The sequence below is a fragment of the Miscanthus floridulus genome, chromosome 16 (assembly GCF_019320115.1).
Source record: "Miscanthus floridulus cultivar M001 chromosome 16, ASM1932011v1, whole genome shotgun sequence".
NCBI classification, from domain to species: Eukaryota; Viridiplantae; Streptophyta; class Magnoliopsida; order Poales; family Poaceae; genus Miscanthus; species Miscanthus floridulus.
In genome coordinates, this window is record NC_089595.1 from 66,618,719 (window position 1) to 66,638,378 (window position 19,660).

The following is a 19,660-nucleotide window of genomic DNA, read 5'->3' on the forward strand; positions in this document are numbered from 1 at the left end:
TGCCTTGCAGCTTTGAGCCGCTTCATCTCGCACCTTGGCGAAAAAGGCTTGCCTCTGTACCGCCTCTTGAGGAAGTCGGAACGCTTTTCGTGGACTCCCAAGGCTGAAGAAGCCCTCGCTAAACTCAAGGCATTGCTCACTAATCCTCCTGTCCTGGTACCGCTAGCCAAGGGCGAGGCTCTCTTACTTTACGTCGCCGCAACGACTCAAGTGGTCAGCGCAGCCGTAGTAGTCGAGAGGCAGGAAGAGGGGCATGCTCTACCCATCCAATGACCTATCTACTTCATCAGCAAAGTACTCTCTGAGACCAGAACATGCTACCCCCACATCCAGAAACTGATCTACGCCGTAGTCTTGGCTCGACGCAAGCTGCGTCACAACTTCAAATCCCACCCGGTAACCGTGGTGTCGTCTTTCCCGCTGGGGGAGATAATCCATAACCAGGAGGCCTCGGGTAGGATAGCCAAGTGGGCCGTCAAACTTATGGGGGAGGCTCTGTCCTTTGCGCCTCAGAAAACGATCAAATCTCAGGTCTTGGCCGATTTTGTGGCAGAATGGACCGACACCCAACTACCACCTGCCCTAGTCTAGGCGGAATGCTGGACCATGTACTTTGATGGGTCCCTGACGAAGACCGGGGCGGGTGCGGGTTTGCTCTTCATCTTGCCCCTCAGAGTGCACATGCGCTACATGATTCGGCTCCACTTCACCGCCTCCAACAACGCAGCCGAATATGAAGCCCTCATCAACGGCTTGTAGATCGCCATCGAACTCGGAGTACGGCGCCTCGACGTGCAGGGCAACTCACAGCTTGTCGTCGATCAGGTGATGAAGGAGTCAAACTGCCATGACCCCAAGATGGAGGCGTACTGCAAGCTGGTATGTCGCCTTGAAGACAAGTTCGACGGTCTCGAACTCAACCACATCGCGCGTAAATTCAACGAGGCCACGGACGAACTAGCAAAGATGGCGTCGGCGCGGGCCCCGGTCCCCCAAACGTTTTCGCCAGAGACCTCCACAAGCCTTCCATTGACCATGCCTCAGCAGCGGTAGAGGGCCCACCGGTCGAGCCCACCGCAGGGCTCGAGGCCCCCACCGTCGCCGAGACCCCTTCGACCGAGCCCGAGGTGATGGAAGTCAACACGGAACCTCCTGAGGCCGACCAGGGCATGGACTGGTGGGTCCCGCTCCTTGATTGCCTCATTCAAGGAGAGCTTCCCACAGACAGGACCGAAGCCCGACAGCTTGCACGATGAGCTAAAGCTTACGTCCTCAGCGACGGCGAGTTGTACCGGCGAAGCCCATCTGGCGTCCTCCAATGATGCATCACTACCGAGGCAGGTTGAGCCCTACTTTGGGACTTGCACGCGGGAGCCTACGAGCACCATGTGGCGCCTCGAATGCTCGTTGGAAACGCCTTCCGCCAAGGGTTCTACTGGCCGACGGTGGTTGCTGACGCCACCAAGCTAGTATGCTCCTGCGAGGGATGCCAGTACTATGCGCGGCAAACGCACCTCTTGGCACAAGCCCTCCAAACCATCCCCGTTACATGGCCCTTCGCCGTGTGGGGGCTGAACATAGTTGGGCCTCTACAGAAAGCCCCCGGGGGCTACACCCATCTGTTGGTAGCAATCGATAAGTTCTCCAAGTGGATCGAGGCTCGTTCGATCAATCAAATCAAATCAGAGCAAGCGGTGCTGTTCTTCACTGATATCATCTATAGGTTTAGGGTTCCAAACACCATCATCACTGACAACGGGACGCAATTCACCGACCGCAAGTTCCTAACGTTCTGCGACAACCACCACATCTGTGTGGCCTGGTCGGCCGTGGGACACCCTAGGACGAATGGCCAAGTAGAACTTGCCAATGGCATGATCCTATAGGGCCTCAAGCCGAGAATATACAACCAGTTGAAGAAGTTTGGCAAGAAATGGCTTGCTGAACTCCCGTCAGTCATCTGGAGCCTGAGGAATACACCGAGCCAAGCCATGGGATTTACACCGTTCTTCCTAGTCTATGGGGCTGAGGCCATCCTCCCCACTGACTTGGAGTACGGTTCCCCGAGGCTTCGGGCCTACAACGAGTAGAGCAACCGCACTACCCGCGAGGACACCCTCGACTAGCTGGAGGAAGCCCGAGAGGTTGCGCTGCTACATTTGGCCAAATACTAGCAAGCTCTACGATGCTATTAAGCCCGGCGCATTCGAAGCCGAGACCTAAAGGTGGGTGACCTGGTGCTGAGACTGAGGCAGAGCAACAAGGGCTGCCACAAGCTAACTCCACCATGGGAAGGGCCGTACATCGTTGCCCAAGTGCTGAAGCCCGGGACCTACAAGTTAGCCGATGAGAAGGGCAAAATCCTCACCAACGCTTGGAACATAGAACAGCTACGTCGCTTTTACCCTTAAGTTCCCAAGCATTGTGTACATTGTTTCCCGAAATACAATTAAGAAGCGTTCTTTAATTGTTCTAATTTTTTGAGAAACCCGCCGAGCCCAACACGGGCCTCGGCATTACGATAACACCATAAGGGAGACTCAGCTCTACCTCTATAGAGGTGCCCACTGCGGGGCTCACACAGGACACGGCTCTACCTCTGCAGAACCAAGCCTCCCTCGGGGGCCAAAAGGGGGGACTCCCCCCTAAGTCCCATGCACCATTTTTTAGTCGCTTTTCGAAAAAAATTCCTACGCCAAACTCTCTAGCACGCTCTGACAAGTCGATTGTGAAAAAAACCTAAGGACCAAAAGACTGTCTCAAGGCCAGAAGGCCGGCTGAGTCGCGAGATGGCCTATGCCTCCGGGCTATGGCACTCCCTCACCACCTTTTGCCCGAGGGGTAGCTTAGGCTCCGAGGAAGTTTTTTGCAAGAAATTTGTTCAGAAACAAGACAGAGGGCAGAGGCTCGAAAATACAATGAAAAACGATTAAAGAAGCGTAGACGCACGATTACTTTAAAAAAGCCTCGATGGTCACCAGCGTTATGGTAGGGTAACATAATCTCTAATCTAATTGCATGGCCTCTTGGGCCTAGGTCAAGCCTCAGGGTCTCCAGCATCGGTGGACGGCATAGGAGGGATCACCTCCTTCGAACAGCTTGGCCAACGCCGCGCTGGGGTCCTTCGCCGCCTCCATCAGCTTCGCGACCTCCTTGTCGGCCTCCCTATCATCATCAGGCAGGACGTAACCATCGCTGATGGCCTTGAGGTCGATGCCAATGTAGTGCGAGGCGATGACGGCCAGGGTGCATTTAACACCCGTGTGCAGCGCCCCTCGGAGTCGCTCACGCACTTTGCCGCTCAACGCAATCAGGTGACTCTCGAGGGAGCTGCCTGACTGGACCCCCTCGACCTCCAGGGCCTCGCAGGCAGTACGGGCGGCACTCTTCAGTGCATCGTGCTCCTCGATCTCGGTCTCAAGCACCGCCTGCACTGCGACGGAGGCCTCAGCTGCCCGGGTGACCTCCTTCTCTAGCTCTGCGCTAAAAGAAATGGAATGGGGTTGAGCACAAAGGAAAACAAGCCAAATAGGGGCGGAAGCCTACGAAACTCACCCTCGGCCTTCTCCTCCCAGCGTCAGGCCTCGACCCGAGAGGCCTTGGCATTCTCCTTCCAGCGCTGGGCCTCGATCCGAGAAGCCTCGGCCTTCTCCTTCAGGCGCTGGACCTCGACCTAGGAGGCCTTGGCCGCACTGGAAGCCTCTTCCTCCAGCTCTGCATCACACCAAGGAGTTAGGGGCCGAACACAAGAAAAACAAATAAAACAAGGGGAATAAGACTCACCCTCAGCCTTTCCCCTCTAGACCACAGCCTTGGTCTGGGAAGCCTCAGCCGCCTTGAGGGCCTCATCCAAGGTGCCTTTCGTCAGCTGGTGCGCACCTTGCTCCGTCCCCAGCTGCCTAGCGAGGGCCTTGACAAAGGCCGTGGCTTCTCCAGCCTATGACCTGAAGGCATCCCGATCATCGGTCACGCGGGTCAGCTCCTCCTCCAACTCCTTGACCCACACCGCTAAGGGGGCGACCTGCTCCTGAGCTGCCACCGCCGCTGCCTTCATGTCGGCACCACATAGGCAGAGGTCCTCCACCTCCACGCTACGCGCCGACAGAAGCTCGTTGGCGCAAGCAAGCAAGTCTTTCTACCGCTGGAGCTAGTCCCAGACGTCCCTCTCCCGTCGGAGGAACACTGACTTCCCAAGGGACCGGGTCATGAGCTCCTAGATAGGCAAAATAGGGGTCATTCACTACAAGAAAACTCACAAAAAGATGACACCACATGAGAAAAGAAGGCGCGAACCTGGGCGACCCCGAGCAGATCGTCGGCCACTACGGACAGCGCCGTCCATAGTGACTGCTCCGCCAGCTGGTGGTATTGCTCGAAGGTGTCCCAGCGCCCGCCCTCGGCCATGTCCTCGAGGGCGAACAGAGGCTCCCCCTTAGGGTCGTCTCGGCTCTGCCACAGGACACATGGGTGGTCCCACCCGCAGGGCTCGGGTCGTACCCGCACGAGGGCCGAGCTTCCCTCGCCCGGGGTCAGAGCCAGCTGTTCCACAGTGCCAACCACCTCGGCGTCGACCACCTCCTGCGCCCGGGAAGTATCATCGGAGGAGATCGGATGGACCTCCGCCTCCCGGACGCTCTCCCGCAACGGCGGTAGGCCTTGGACTAGGGGCACCACCGAGGCCTCCACCGCCTTCATCTCCAGTTCCTGGGCCGCCGGCTTCGCCGCGCTCACGTCGGCCTCCGCCACCGTGGCCTCGGTCGTCCCGGGGGCTCCGGCCCCCGCTGCCGTGGCCTCGGTGGTCCTGGGCACCCTAACCTCCGTTGCCTCGGCCTCGGAAGCCCGGGGGGCCTCGACCTCGGTGGCCTCGACAACTGGGGGCGCCTCAACCCCATCTGACTCATGTTGTATGGCGGCTTGCGCCTCCACCACCCAGTGGGCGGTGGAGCTAGGGCTCACCTTGAGCGCCTTAAGTGGAGCCAAGGTGGGCACCTCCATAGGACGCTTCCGGCTGAAGATGAGATACTTACGGTGTCAGCAGGTGACCGAAGAACGAACGGAAGATGTTGCAACTATGCCGAAAAAACGCTTACCTCGAGCGGGACTGCAACCGCTTTGGCATGGCGACCCTCCTCTGCGACGGCGGTGGTGGCGATGGAGGCACGGCCTCTATATCCGCCGGTGCTGGCCGGTCCTCGATGGACCCCGACACCCCCCCGGTCCTCTGCGGGGGCAGTTGCATCGCCCCCACTGCCACCTGCTCCACCTCCACCGTCGAGCCCACTAGGCTGACGGCACGCTTTCCTAATGCCTATGCCTCGGGCGTGTCGGCCTTGGCCCCAGGGCGGGCGATCTTCGGCCCCGAGGCGTCTCCTCCTCCTCCTCCTGGGAGCGCCGGGCTGCTCACCGATGCCCCAGGCGCCGTCTCCCCGATGTTAGGAAGATGGTCTAGGGGACCTCGCCCCACCTCGCTCTCGTCATCACCTTCCGAAGCTTCCACCGACAGTGATGGCGATGGAGGCGACTCCACCGAGAGACCGTCCTGTCTCTGCTGTCGGCGACGCTTCTCTAGCCCCACACGCGCAAGAATCTTCCTCGTGCGCTTTGCCTCCTTGGCGTCCTTTCGCTTCTTCTACGCCTCGACGTGCGCCCGGTTCATCGCCCGCCGCGCTGCGTCCTCAGAAACGGGTGGCGGGGAGGCTCACATGTCCCTTAACCCCTGCCGAAACAGCAAACATGGGTAAGGGAACAGACAACGGTGAGGAATGGGGAGGCCTCGGGGGCTGCAGCGGTGCGTGACTTACTAGGGGGAGGAACCCCTGCAATGGGCGCATTGCGATGGGGGTCAGGCCACCGCTCCTCAACTTCGCCTCCACCATCTCCCTCACCCGGTGAAGAATCTCCTCATCGGAGAGAGCGGAGGCGGACATCCGGATGCCCTCGATCAGCTCATCCGGTCTCATCTCGAACAGGCGCCACCGCCGAGCCATCAGCGGCAGCACCCTCCGGCGGTGGAAGGTGGCCACGACCACAGCCGTAGTAAGGCAGCGGCCCCGTAGCCTCTCCAACCCCTCCAGGAGTGGCTGCAGCTTGGGCTGATCCTCCCTTGGGACGCCATACTTCTACTTCTCTGGGCAGCTCTCCATGGTCCACCCGGTGTAGGGGGGAAGTCTGCCGTCGTCGTTGCGGAGGTAGAACCAGCTGGTGTACCAACGGCGATTGGTTGACGCCAGCTGGGCCGGGATGTAAAGGTGCTAACGGTCCTGACGCACTTGGAGAGTGTAGCCGCCAGCCCTCACCGCCTTCCTCATGCCCGACATGCCCGTCGGCTTGGTGGTGTGCCCTGCCCGGAAAAGGTGGAGCCACACCTCCTAGTGGGGAGCAATCCCCAGGTACCCCTCACAGATAGCGACGAAGATGGCCGCCTACGCGATGGAGTTGGGGTTGAAGTTATGGAGCTCCACGCCGTAGTAGTGTGGGAGCGCCCGCATGAATCAGTCCACCGGCAAGCCGAGACCACGCTTGTGAAAGGACACGAAGCTCACGACGTAGCCATCGTGTGGCCTTGGCTCCGGCTCGCCCGACAGAGCGATCCACTCTAGCCTGTTGGGGTCAGTAACCGGACGGAGAAGGCCGCCGTCGATGAGCGACTGGAGCGTCTCCACAGTTACGTCGGACTGACCCCAAGGGTCCGCCTCAATGACAACGGTGCCGACCATGGGTGCGACGGGGAATACGACTACGATGGTGAGCCTCCCTCGCTCTCTCTGCCTCGCCTCTCTCTCTTCTTCTCCCCGGCGCTCTCTGTTCTAGCAACAGCTCAAGGGCGGCAAGGGCAAATGCAGGCAAGGTAAGGAGGGGAGGGGGGAGGCTTGTTGCGTATTTATGCAGGAAGGAGGTGAAATGGGCGGGCGATGAAATTGGGAAAGTTTCCCCCAGATCCAGCACAATTAATCCATATCCAATTTTGCCACCCACGTACCCACCTTTCCCTCATTAATCACGTGAACAGTTATGTTCCATCCACTGACACAGCGTCGCGTCCGACCGCTGTAGTGGTAGGCGCCATTCTGCCTCTCTGAGAAAATCACCTCAAAAGGCGTGCCCGCTGTTGTCGAACCGATGGGGGGAGGGAATATCCCCCACCCAATTCCTTTCAGACAAAGGAACTGGGCGCCGAGCCCGCTACGGTCCAGGGGTTCGAAGGCTAGGCCCCCGAGGGTTTTGACAGCCGCCCTAGGGCAATAGAGTCAGGGACGACTATGGGCGAGCCCATATGGGGCCAAGACCCAAGCAAGCGAAATGCTTGGGACGCCCTAAGTCATGTCCGAGATTGGCAGGGAGGTCTCCAAATGGGATCCCACCGTAGGGAGGCACCGAGCCATCGGGGCCCAGCGAACGGCCCCGGCACCCACTAGAGAAACCCTCTAGTACTCTTGGAGTGTGTCTCTAGACCACTAGCCGACCCCTAGTGAACGGGGCACGTGCCTCCACTCGGACTTACCCGATAACAGCTCACCGGAAATGCCACCGCTCGCGCCCATCGAGGGTAGCCTGGCATATTCCACCCCTCCTTCCAAACGAAAAGGATGCGTGAGGGTCATACAAAAAGCCAGGGGAACCCCTGACGGCCCTCCCGCTCTGTGCAGAGGCTAAGGGGCTCTTCCTGCAACCTTGCCGAGGCCCAGCGACTCAGGCTCGCACTCGAGGGGGCTCGACAAACAACCCCTCCTTCCGAACAAAAAGGTCGCACGAGGGTCGTACAAAAAGCCAGGGGAACTCCTGACGGCCCTCTTGCTCCATTCAAAGGCTAAGGGGCTCTTCCTGCAAATATGCCGAGACCCCACGACCCAGGCTCACACCCGAGGGGGGCTCGACAAACAAACCCTCATGCGCAAGGGGCGCACAAAAAGCCAGGGAAACTCCCAATCTCCCTCTCGCTCCGTGTAGAGGCTCGAGGGCTCTTCCTGCAACCTTGCCGAGGCCCAGCGACCCAGGCTCGCACCCAAGGGGGCTCGGCAAACAACCCCTCTGTCCAAACAAAAAGGATGTGCGAGGGTCGCACAAAAAGCCAGGGGAACTCCTGACTGCCCTCTCACTCCGTGCGGAGGCTCGGGGGCTCTTCCTACACCTAAGATGAAGACAAGCAACCTAAGCTCGCACTTGAAGACCCAGAAAAACATGATAAAGGGCATCGAGCCCGTTACGGTCCAGGGGTTCGAAGGCTGGGCCCCCGAGGGTTTCGACAGCCGCCCCAGGGCAGCAGAGTTAGGGACAACTATGGGCAAGCCCACGCATGGCCAAGGCTCAAGCAAACAATCGCTCGGGACGCCCTAAGTCGTGTCCGAGACCGGCAGGGAGGTCTCTGAATGGGATCCCACCGTAGGGAGGCATCGAGCCACCAGGGCCCAGCGAACAGCCCCGGCACCCACTAGAGAAACCCTCTGGTACTCTTGGAGTGCGTCTCTGGACCGCTAGCTGACCCCTAGCGAACGGGACACGGGCCTTCACTCGGACTTACCCGATAACAGCTCACCAGGGGTGTCACTGCTCGCGCCCACCAAGCGTAGCATGGCACCCTCCACCCCTCCTTCTGAACGAAAAGGATGCGTGAGGGCCGCACAAAAAGCTAGGGGAACCTCTGACGGCCTTCTCGCTCCGCGCAGAGGCTAGGGGGCTCTTCCTGCAACCTTGCCGAGGCTCAGCGACCCGAACTCACACTCATGGGCCCGGCAAACGCAATAAAACTCCTCTCACAACACAAGAAAAGCCCCTAGAGGAATAAATCCACTCCTCCAGGGCCTCAGGGGCTACACCCGGCGGGTGCGCTCGCGCACACCCACCGAGGCCTCGAGTACGAAACACCATCCCGCCAGGAGCTGCTACGAGCCGAGTCTCGATAAAACCTCAAAGAGAGCGCTCACACTCTCCCTGAGGCTCGGGGGCTACTGTCGGGTACCACGAGAAGGGGTCCCCTAGGCGACACTCGAAAAAATCACTTAGACCCCGTCAAAGTCAAAGCCAAGGGACAACTGTTGGCTAAACCCTGGCCATGTCCGAAGCCACCTACTCTCTGCCTCGCTAGAGGCCTCGCACCACTACAAGATTTTCGGTCTACTGCAACGCCAAAAAAGTGTAGCAAAAGACCCAAAAATGGTAGCCATAGTAATTTTGCTACCAATTTTTTTTGGTTAAATGTCGTTGCACTTGTAAGGGTAGCAATAGCATAATGCAATGGGTTACATTTTAGTTGCGACACACAGCCCCTCTATTGCAACACTTTTGATGCTTTTGCAACACCTGGTGAGTGTTGTAACAAAAGCAATTGCAACCACTATGGGTGTGGTAATAGTATCAATTGCAACGAACTAGGCGTTGCTAGCGATACGTATTGTGACACGCTGGTCATGTAGCAACACAATGCAAGCGCAACGCAACACAGGTGTTGCAATCGTGGTTGTTGCTACGCAGAGAAAGCATTGCAATAGAGGTTCTCTATTGCCACGTCGCCTAAATGGTTGCTATAGGTGGCTTAGGTTATTGCAACATCTCTTCAGGTTGGTTGCTACAGAGAGGTCGTATATTGCCACGTTTCTGAATGGTTGCTATAGATGGCATAGGCTATTGCCACGTTACTTAGGTTGGTTGCTACAGACAGGTCATCTATTGCCATGTTACTAACTATCTGGTTGCTATAGGTAGATTCCTCTATTGCCACCGTCATCTTTTTGTAGTTGCAAGAGATAGTTTCTCTATTGCCACGATTATCGTACCTATTGCCATGACTAAATGTGGTTGTTATATGTGCCATCATATATTGCAACGCCAGATTAATATATTAATAATTCATGTTGCGACACTTTGTTTGGTAGCTTAAATTAATAATCGCAAAACGACAAATACATAATGAAGGAAGCATCGACATCCATTAAAACGAAATATAATTTGTTCATACAAAATCTTTAACAAAACACACCGAGTGTCAAACTAAATGAGAACACAAGTAGATAGCTTAACACATAATAATGTGTTAAGCACAGACAACTGTTTGAACTCATTCGAATCAAAAGACTAATGTCTACTGTAGCAGCGAAGGTTCCCTTGATATGTATGTTGGCCATCGTCCCACCATTCGCATGCTCCTTCTCAAACTCAAGATTCCTCCTGAAAAAATCATTGACATGCATTAGTTAAACTGAGACTAGTGGTGGCAAAGCTAATTGAACACTGAAGCAAAACACGAGCTGCAGTACTAGAGTTCTGTGAGCTGCAGTACTATCAACCATGAACTTTGAAGCGTAAAGCAAATATAAACATACATGCAGCTGCCTCCCAAGACATTTTATGAGCACAAACACATCTATATATATTTCTAATCAGTAAGAGGAAACTAAGCCTGGACATATTTAGGAGCAGAACAAAAGAATAGCTATGTACTTCTCCAAAAGGACTATATGTTCCTTTTTAATGCAAAGAGAGATAAAAGGTTTCAAATAGTACCTATGTATTCTTTTTGGACAATGCAGATCTTTTCCTAGCCGCAGTTTCCTTCAGTTGCTTTGCTGTAGTATAAACAGCACCCAAATTCGCTGCCAAATTACTTCTAGTCATGCGCCCTCTAGTGAGACGTTCTTCAGCTGCGGAAGAAGGGGGTTGTTGTTCTGGCTGGCTGGTTTCTTGGGTAACCTGAAAATAAATGGTTGGTGGTAAAAATTACACCCCTTGACAAGAATATGACATGCATGTTACAATTAAACATTCTTCAATTATTATCAAACTACCTGCTGACTATGCATCATGTGTTCTCCCATTGTAGTTGTTATATTTTGTGTCCCCTCAATTGTTGCAGCAGCAGCAACATTTTCAGTTGGCTCCACAATTGTGCTAGCCTGCATTTCGAATTGGGTTCAAGATCATGATTTTCAGTTCAATAAACTATGAGAACATAGATGTTGTTAATATTACCTTTTGTACTGAAGCTTGCTGTTGGGCTGCTTGCAACATTAACATAGCTTGTCTAAGTGCTTCTCTATCAGCCTCCCTTTCCTTGTTCATCTGTTCAAGCTGACGCCTATGTTCTTGCCTCTCGGCTTCCCTTTCAACTTCTTGAGCTTCTAGTCTATCTTGCAGCCGTCCAAATGATTCAATGAGGGCTTCCTCCTGTTGCAGTTTGCAATAATTCAGTTTCACACCAACTCTCAAATTCTCATTAAACTTCACATAGTGAAGCACAAGCAGTAATAATTCAATAATGCTCACATGATTGAATGTTCACAAAAATACATGTAAGAATGTTCACGGTTCCAAGAAAATGGAGATATGTACCTGTAGCTTGCCAGCTAAGATTGCAATTAGCGTTAGTAGCTTGTCATGATCTGCACATTTAAACCAAATTCAGAAATCAGGGTTTTGTGGGATTTTGATATGCATATTTAATTTAGTGACTATGAAAATGGATGAACTGGATGAAACATCACAAGTCAATACTACATCAGACTCATTACGAGTAAGCTTAAAAAAAGAATTGTCAAAGATTCAAAAAAGAAATGTCATCTATTTATCAGTAAGCTTTGAAACTAATTAAATAGTTCAAACAGACTGTGCAATGAAGCAAATAGAAAGATGACTGCATACCTCCATTCAGCTATTCTACAAGTCCAACAAGATCTCAATGAAAATATGTAAAGAGCTTACTATCCTCAATAGAAAGATGACTGTATATCTCCATTCAGCTATCACAAAAATAGGAGTATGTATAGTATCTCACCTTCTTCTAAGATTTTTGCTGCCTTTAGGAACCTTCTCATGTGACAATAGAGTCAGCACTGACATTGAAATTGAGTGTTTGCATCAAAATCTCAATGGGACTCGCATTTTGTTGTTGATAGGAGGTGTAAACAAGGTCATGGGATATTATTGTTTATCCCATGACCTTCGTTCCACGACCTAGTATAATACCCGTGCTAACGCTACGGTTTAATTAGGTAATGCCGTCGGATTTGGATGAGTAATAAGAGAGAATGGCTAAGAGATAATCTGGTGTATCCGTTTTGATGGTGTTATATTTTCTAGGTGTATTCATTGATGCGGATGTAGCATAGGTCATGACTGTGGAGCAGACATTTATTGTGTGGCTATAGATTTATTCTAACTGGTGTATTTATTCTAACAAAATGGAGATATAAACAAGGTCATGGGATAAACAACTCTTTGTTGTTGATAGGAGGTGTAAACAAGGTCGTGGAACGAAGAGATGCGTCGTTGTACATGCCTTTAAGTATGGACCCAATGCCAATGGGACTCGCATTTCCTTTTCCCACTAGCTCCATAAATGTACAAATTGGGTGGCACTTGAGTATAACTCATCAAGATGTACAACTTTTATTTTGGTCATCTTGTCATTTGATAAAATTTGAACCTTTCAAATTTGAAATTTTAAAAAATGACAAGTTCGAACCAAAATTTGAGACCAAAAATGATTTCAACATAAAAAGTGATGAATACCAAAGTTGTTCAACTCATTAATATCTACAACTTTTATTTTAGTCATCTTGTCATTTGACAAAATTTGAACCTTTCAAATTTGAAATTTTGAAAAACGACAAGTTCGAACCAAAATTTGAGACCCAAATTGATTTCAACATAAAAAGTGATGAATACCAAAGTTGTTCAACTCATGAATATCTACAACTTTTATTTTGGTCATTTCTTCATTTGACAAATTCTTAGCACACATTATTCACTAATCTTACACATGTCTCATATAGTTTATAAAACCTTATGAGAGATGTGTCACATTTGTGAACAATGTCGTTAACACTTTGTCATATGAAGAAATGACCAATACAAAAGTTGTAGATCTTGATGAGTTATTCAACTTTGGTATTTATCACTTTTTCAGCTGAAATCATTTGGGGAAACAAAATCTTATCTGAAGTTGCATTTTTTTGAAATTCAAAATTTAAATTGCTCAAACTTTTCATATGTATATATTGACAAAACCAACAAAATAAATTGATAGAGAATGATTTTAGAAAATTTTAGGGAAAAAAATCATCAGATTTGGAGTTAGTATGAGGAAGAAAAACTAGTTACAAAGCTGACCCACAGATTAAAAAAAGAAATCACACTGTTCACTATGATCATGTAAGGATTATCTAGAACAGTGTGATTTCTCTTTTTAATCTGTGGGTAAACTTTGTAACTAGTTGTTCTCCCTCCTACTAACTCCAAATGTGATGGTTTTTTTTCCTAAAAATTTCTAAAATCATGATTCAGCATTTAAGTTTGATCAAACTTGGATGTGACAATGTTTTACACATTTTAAAATTTGAAATTTGAAATTTGACAAGTTCAAACTAAATTTTCAAACCCTAAATGATTTCATATGTAAAAGTGATGAATGTAAAAGTTGTTCAACTCATCAAGATCTACAACTTTTATTTTGGTTATCTTATCATTTGACTAAATTTGAACCTTTCAAATTTTGAAATTTGAAAAAAGACAAGTGGGCATTGCAAGGGCGGCTGGTGATTGAGCCGCCCCTACAGATCAGCCCCAACTGTAGGGGTGGCTCAGCTTACTAACCGTCCCTACAGTGCCATCTGTAGGGGCGGCTGGGGCCCGAGGACGCCCACTGTGGGGGCGCCCCCAACCCCAACCGCCCCTACAGTAAAAATGCCCTCGTTCCTGCTGTAAGAATCTGGCGTAGTGCATGTGACCGATGGTGCACGGTCAGGCATTTACTATCGCTAACAAAGTGACCAACCACCCCGGTACAACTTCAAGTACTAATTAACATCCACGCATACTTAACATCAAGTACTTAACAGCAACTACTACTTAACAGAAAGTTTCAGACACCAGGCATAAGGACGGAGATGCCGAGATGGGGCCAGGGTTGGGGCGTTTTATAACTCATAAGGTCTTCAATCATATCAAATAAATTAAAACCTGAGTTACAACGAACACACCTACATAGTGCAGTGGTGGAGAAGGTTTTATCTAAACCAGAGCTCCATGGTTCGAATCCTGTGGGGAGCACTTTTTAATTTTAATATATGCGTCCCTAATTCTTTTCTTTCCATACTTTTTTTAAGTTTTAAATTCGTTGCAATTATCAAAGTATATTGCAACCAAAAATAAGCGTTGCACTTGAACACAATTTTCGCTTCGACCCCATAGATTTCGTTGCAATAAAATTTAGCACTTGCAACAATATCAAAGTATATTGCAACTGCCAAAAAAGGTTGCAATTGACCCCCACTTTTGCTTCGCCTCCAAGAGTTCTCGTTGCATTAAGTATCTAGCATTTGCAACGCTTGTCAAATTTTATGCAACACAAAAAAAACCGTAGCAATAGTCAAAACCAAATGCAACTAACGTAAATGTAGTTGCAGTACTACCACACAATTGCAACCAAAATCAAGTCTACTGCAACCATTTTTCACCATTGCAATATCGTCCACCAAATGCAACAGAGCTTTGCAACATCTTGAAAACCGTTGTATTAAAGGCATGTATCGCTACCATTTTTTAGAATGGTTGTAATACAACAATCTCTGGCAACCAAATTTTCTACGTTGCAATTCTTCGGCGTTGCAGTAGACCGAAAATCTTGTAGTGCACGGAAGGCCTCGGCCGGCCTACCGAATCTCCGCCTCGCTAGAGGCCTCGCACGGAGAGCCTCGGACGGCCTACCGATTTTCCGTCTCGCTCGAGGCCTCGCACGAAAGGACTTGGCCGAGGAACCAATTCTCCGTCTCGCCCGAGGCCCCGCGCGTACAGCCTCGGATGAGACGCCGATTCTCTGCCTCGCTCAAGGCTGGTTCGGCAAAACAACCCCATCGCCTCCGCCTCGACCAACTTCCTGGACAAGACGTCATGTTCGACCGACGCGTTCGACTACTCCCACGATGTCAACCGAACGACGGCTCAACACAGCGGCGTGGCCGACTAGACGCCAGTCACATCGAAGCCATGTTGCCCGAGGTAGGACTGAACAGGGGTTACCAACCACTGTGCTCGGTACTATGCCCATGACCGGCGCCTGTACTGCACTGTGCTACCTAACCCCTGCTCTAGAAACAATGCGGCGTGCGGAGTCAAGTCCAAGTTACTATAGCCTCAGAATCAGTGTATAGAACCAACTGCACCCTCCACGCCTCGGCAGTCTACTTTGGGGTCTCGGCAACCTCAGGATTCACACCTGCCGAGCCCCCTACAACGGCTCGGCCTTGGCACCAACTGGGCCTCGGCTCTTCACGCAGTCAACGCACAGCAACCAGCACGTCGCTCGCCAGGCCCTGCGTCCAGCAATCACTGGAGCTCCCACGTCACACAAGTTCGGATGTGACCAACGCTTTGCTCCAGCACTTCAAGGGCAGGACCACTCCATCAACCATGCTGCCATAGTAATAGGCTATAGGGCTCGGACATGCCGCCTCTGTTCGCACGACGCCGCATGGCTAACACATGTATCACCCCTGTCCCCTCTTCAACTATAAAAGGGAGGGATTTGGGCCGTTTCAGGGGAGAGGCTCACAGGTTCACGAGGTAGACGAACACACACTCGACATTCTGTAACACGCGCACTTCTCCGCCGCCTGAGATCAACATCTCAAGCAATCCACGCTGCTCCACGTAGAGACCTGGGACTAGCTCTTTCTCTCGCCCTGCTTGTAACCCCCTACTACGAGCATTTCGGTGTAAGGAATACAAGATCAATCTCTCAGACTAGACGTAGGGCACCCATTGCCCGAACCAGTATAAATCTTGTGACTCTTTGCATCACCATCCGGGATTAGGGGCACGCAGTATGTTTTTACTAGTTGGTTGAGGGCCCGCCGGTCCAAAACGCCGACAGCGCTGCTTTACATATCGGGCATTCATCCAAATTCTCGTATTCATTGCCATGGTAGAGGATGCAGTCATTATGACATGCATGTATCTTTTGGATTTTTAATCCCAAAGGGCAGACAACCTTTTTTGCTTCGTACGTAGTGGTGGGCAATTTATTTGGCTTCGGAAGCATCTTCTTTATGAGGTTCAATAAATTCCCAAATGCCTTGTCGGATACACCATTCTTTGCCTTCCACTGTAACAATTCCAGTGTTGTACCCAGCTTTTTTTGCCCCTCTTTGGCCATCGGGTATAGCAACTTCCTATGATCCTCAAGCATGTGCTCGAACTTAACTTTCTCTTTTTCACTTTCGCATTCTTGTTGTGCATCACGAATGGCATCGCCAAGAGCATCACCGAGATCATCTTCTGCCGCTACCTCTTCTTCATCTCCCCCCATTGTAGTATCATCAAAGGCACCATACTGAGCAATAATGTCATCAATGTCTAAATCTTCTCCTTCACCTTCTTCCATCATGACCCCGCTTTCTCCATGCTTAGTCCAACATATATAGTTTGACATGAAACCTGACTTAAGCAAATGTGAATGAAGACTCATTGAGCTTGAATATTCCTTTAAATTCTTACATAGGGCACATGGACAGCACATGAAACCATCCCGCTTATTTGCCTCGGCCACACCTAAGAAATAGTGCACGCCCTCAATAAAGTCTTGGAAGCGGCGATCGGCATTGTACATCCAATGGCGTGACATAATCTGCATTACACGACAAATTATGAAAACCTTGAACATAATTAAGTATTTTATTACACAACATAGATGACACACACACGGTTGATTAATTAACTAAGCCTGGCTACAACGTAAGCAATCCCAACTATCACTAAACAAACTAAAACTACAATGCACTTCAGTAACATAATTATTTCGTGACCGTACGCAACTAAAACAGACAAATCATTCGACTGTTGAATATCAATAAGCTTCTCCTGCTGGCTCACTGCCTCATCATCAGCAGCCGCTACCTCAAGCGCACCCGAATTATGCACGTATGTAGCATAATCTTCCTCCTAGTACCAACCATCACATCCATTGCCCTCCCACTGAAATTAAAGCCAAAAAATATTTAGTCAAAAATATTCAAGAAAAGCAGGTTAATTAGCCATAATAATCAAATGCGTAAGAAACTCACATCACGATCCGGGCACTTGTAGAAAACACGACCCTTGTTGGGTCCTTGTCTCTTGACTCGGTACTCCATCACAATCTTCTGCTTACACTCGCCGCAGATAATGAGAGAGAGTTCTGGCCTCAGTCGTTTCGCAACCGAACGAGAGGCCGAGGATCTGGTACCAGTTGTTATCTATTTTCTATACTTATTTTTGCAAACTAGTGTAAATTCCACATTTTCTAAAATAATATATTTAAACAAAACTAAAATTATTTATTTATCTAACTAAACCATGAAATATGTACTATGTATAATAGTAAAATACCAAACTATCAAGTGATTTTACTATTGTAAATCATCATGTGATTTTGAGCTAAAAATGACATAGAAATCATAATCAAATCCACCATATGAAGTTACTTTCTATACTTATTTTTGCAAACTATTGTAAATTTCTTATTTCTAAAGTAATATATTAAAAAAATATTTATTTATCTAACTAAACGATGAAATGTACTACATATACTAGCAATACTAAACTATCAAGTGATTTTGATGAACTAATTTAACTTTTGTTTATCCAAACATATATGCAAATCATCATGTGATTTTGAGCTAAAAATGACATAAAATCATAATAAAGTCCAACATATAAAGTTACACATGCATCTACATTGCAAAATGAGATAAGCTACTGATAAAACATAAGAGGATTAAGTTTGTTACCTCAAAAATCGAAGAGCAACACCAATGAAGGGGGAGAGAGCAAGAACAACAGCAAGCTGAAGAACAGAGGCAGTGAGTTTAAATGGAATGGCTCAGGCTCGGGGAGGAAGAAATGAACTGGTCTATAAGCCGGGATAATTAGTCCTGGTTAGGGGTCAAACCGGGACTAAAGATTAATCTTTATTTCTAGGGCATCACCCAAACCGGGACTAAAAGCTTTAGTCCCGGCTGGTATTACCAAAGGTTTACCTTTAGTCCCAGTTGGTAATATCAGCCGGGACTAAAGATCCCTGCCCCGCGGACGACCGTTGGACAGGAATCTTTAGTCCCGGGGGCAAAAAATGCCGAGGCTAATGCCAAATTAGGACATCGTTCTAAAGTCTATTCTCTAGTAGTGCACTATGAAAATATATTTTACGATGTGTCTAGTAGATCTTGTTTGATGTTGTAGATGTTTCCTATAAACTCAGTCAAATAATAGAAATTAGACTCGAGATAAAGTTAGAACAACTTACAATTAGAAACTAGAGGAGCAAACAAGAAAACTCTTTAGGATCGTACCATGGGTGGTCGAAAAAGTTTGAGGCGTTCAAACTGTTAAATATCATATACTACACAGTTTGCTACCCGGTCTATTTGTTATTGAGCGTTAAGCTTCTTACCATCTATGAACCGCGCGCCGTTGTTTTATGACTTGATTGTCTAGCTTTTTCAGAAAAAATATAATTCTAGATAAATTCTTTATTAAAATATCTAAAATTTATTTAGGGAAATTCCTTTCTACTCCGGGTAGTAGTAGTAACTACTCCCTCTCTCTTAACCTCACGTGGATACACCTTTGGAACCATCTCACGTCTGACCGTGGTGGGCAGGTTACCTAGCGGATTAAAAAAGGCGGACATATTAATGCAACTTACTCCCTCCATCCTTAAATAACTATCATTTTCGCTTCTAAAAAATAACTTTGACTAATTTTATATAAAAAAATAATATTTATGGCATAATTAATATTATTAGAAAGGCCGTTGAATTTATTTTCATGATAAATTTATTTGAAGATACAAATGCTTTACGTATTTTCTACAAATCTAATCAAACTTATAGCACGGAAACAAAAACAACAATTATTTAAAAAGTTTAGCATTAGAGCAAAGTTAATAATACAGTCAGCTGCTAGCTGTATAGAAACTTATAGCTCATCTATCAGTACAATCATATAATAGTCAGCCTACTTATAACCTATTTGTGTGTCTCACAGAAATTCTTGGTTCTCGTGCATAAGCGGGTTATAAGCTTACAACCCGCTTGTCTTCCTCTTTCCCCTTGTTATATTTGCTCTTACCTTGTTTAGGGTATTCGGCGGAGACGGAGGCAGAGGCAGAGGCTTTCGATTACCTGGCTTCATCGGTGGCTTTCCATTTTCCTTTTTCAGCACCGCCATTTGCAGCAGGGGCCTCGTCGGGACTGCCGCCGCCACATGCTTGTGACTGCCCACCAACGTGCGTAAATGGATCGGAGGAGCCTAACACCGCTCTGGTCTCCGTTGGCGGTGCGATAGCTGCATGCGTGCGTTGGTATGGATGCTCCTTCATAAGACGCACTATCGTAACGAGATCGATCTTGGTGCGGCGCCTAGAAGCATCCATGAATGGAATTCAAGCATATTAATCTGGTCTAATCTTTCTGGTTGTAGATCGATTTATTTATTTCGTCTCCTGACATCATGTTCGCTTGAACTTATTAGCACGACTTATCAGCCATAGTACAGTGTTTTTCTCTCACAACGAAACTACATCAGATGTAAAAACCATCAGCCGAACAGCGTCATGTGATTACTCCTTCCACCAAATTAAATCTGAGACTCGGAGGGGCATGCACCTGCTCACGTCTCGTGCTGGACCGGC

At 49.1% G+C, this 19,660-nt stretch overlaps 1 protein-coding gene across 1 annotated transcript; it reads right to left on the minus strand.

Annotated features, from left to right (window-relative positions):
* Positions 1 to 3,044: 3,044 nt before the first annotated feature.
* LOC136510766 (uncharacterized) lies at positions 3,045 to 5,119 on the minus strand. Its single transcript, XM_066505111.1, has 3 exons — positions 5,091 to 5,119; positions 4,498 to 5,008; positions 3,045 to 3,386 (listed from the first exon to the last, which is right to left on the minus strand). The coding sequence occupies exons 1-3, from the start codon at positions 5,117 to 5,119 to the stop codon at positions 3,045 to 3,047; spliced, it is 882 nt and encodes a 293-aa protein (XP_066361208.1).
* Positions 5,120 to 19,660: the final 14,541 nt, after the last annotated feature.

Excerpts from the sequence above, each read along its gene's own strand:
- LOC136510766 (XM_066505111.1), bottom strand. The coding sequence starts at position 5,119 with ATGCCAAAGCGGTTGCAGTCCCGCTCGAG. Across the intron at positions 5,009-5,090 it reads CGGTTGCAGTCCCGCTCGAG|CCGGAAGCGTCCTATGGAGG; the intron begins GTAAGCGTTTTT and ends TCTCATCTTCAG. Across the intron at positions 3,387-4,497 it reads GAAGCTCGGCCCTCGTGCGG|AGTGCCGCCCGTACTGCCTG; the intron begins GTACGACCCGAG and ends GATGCACTGAAG.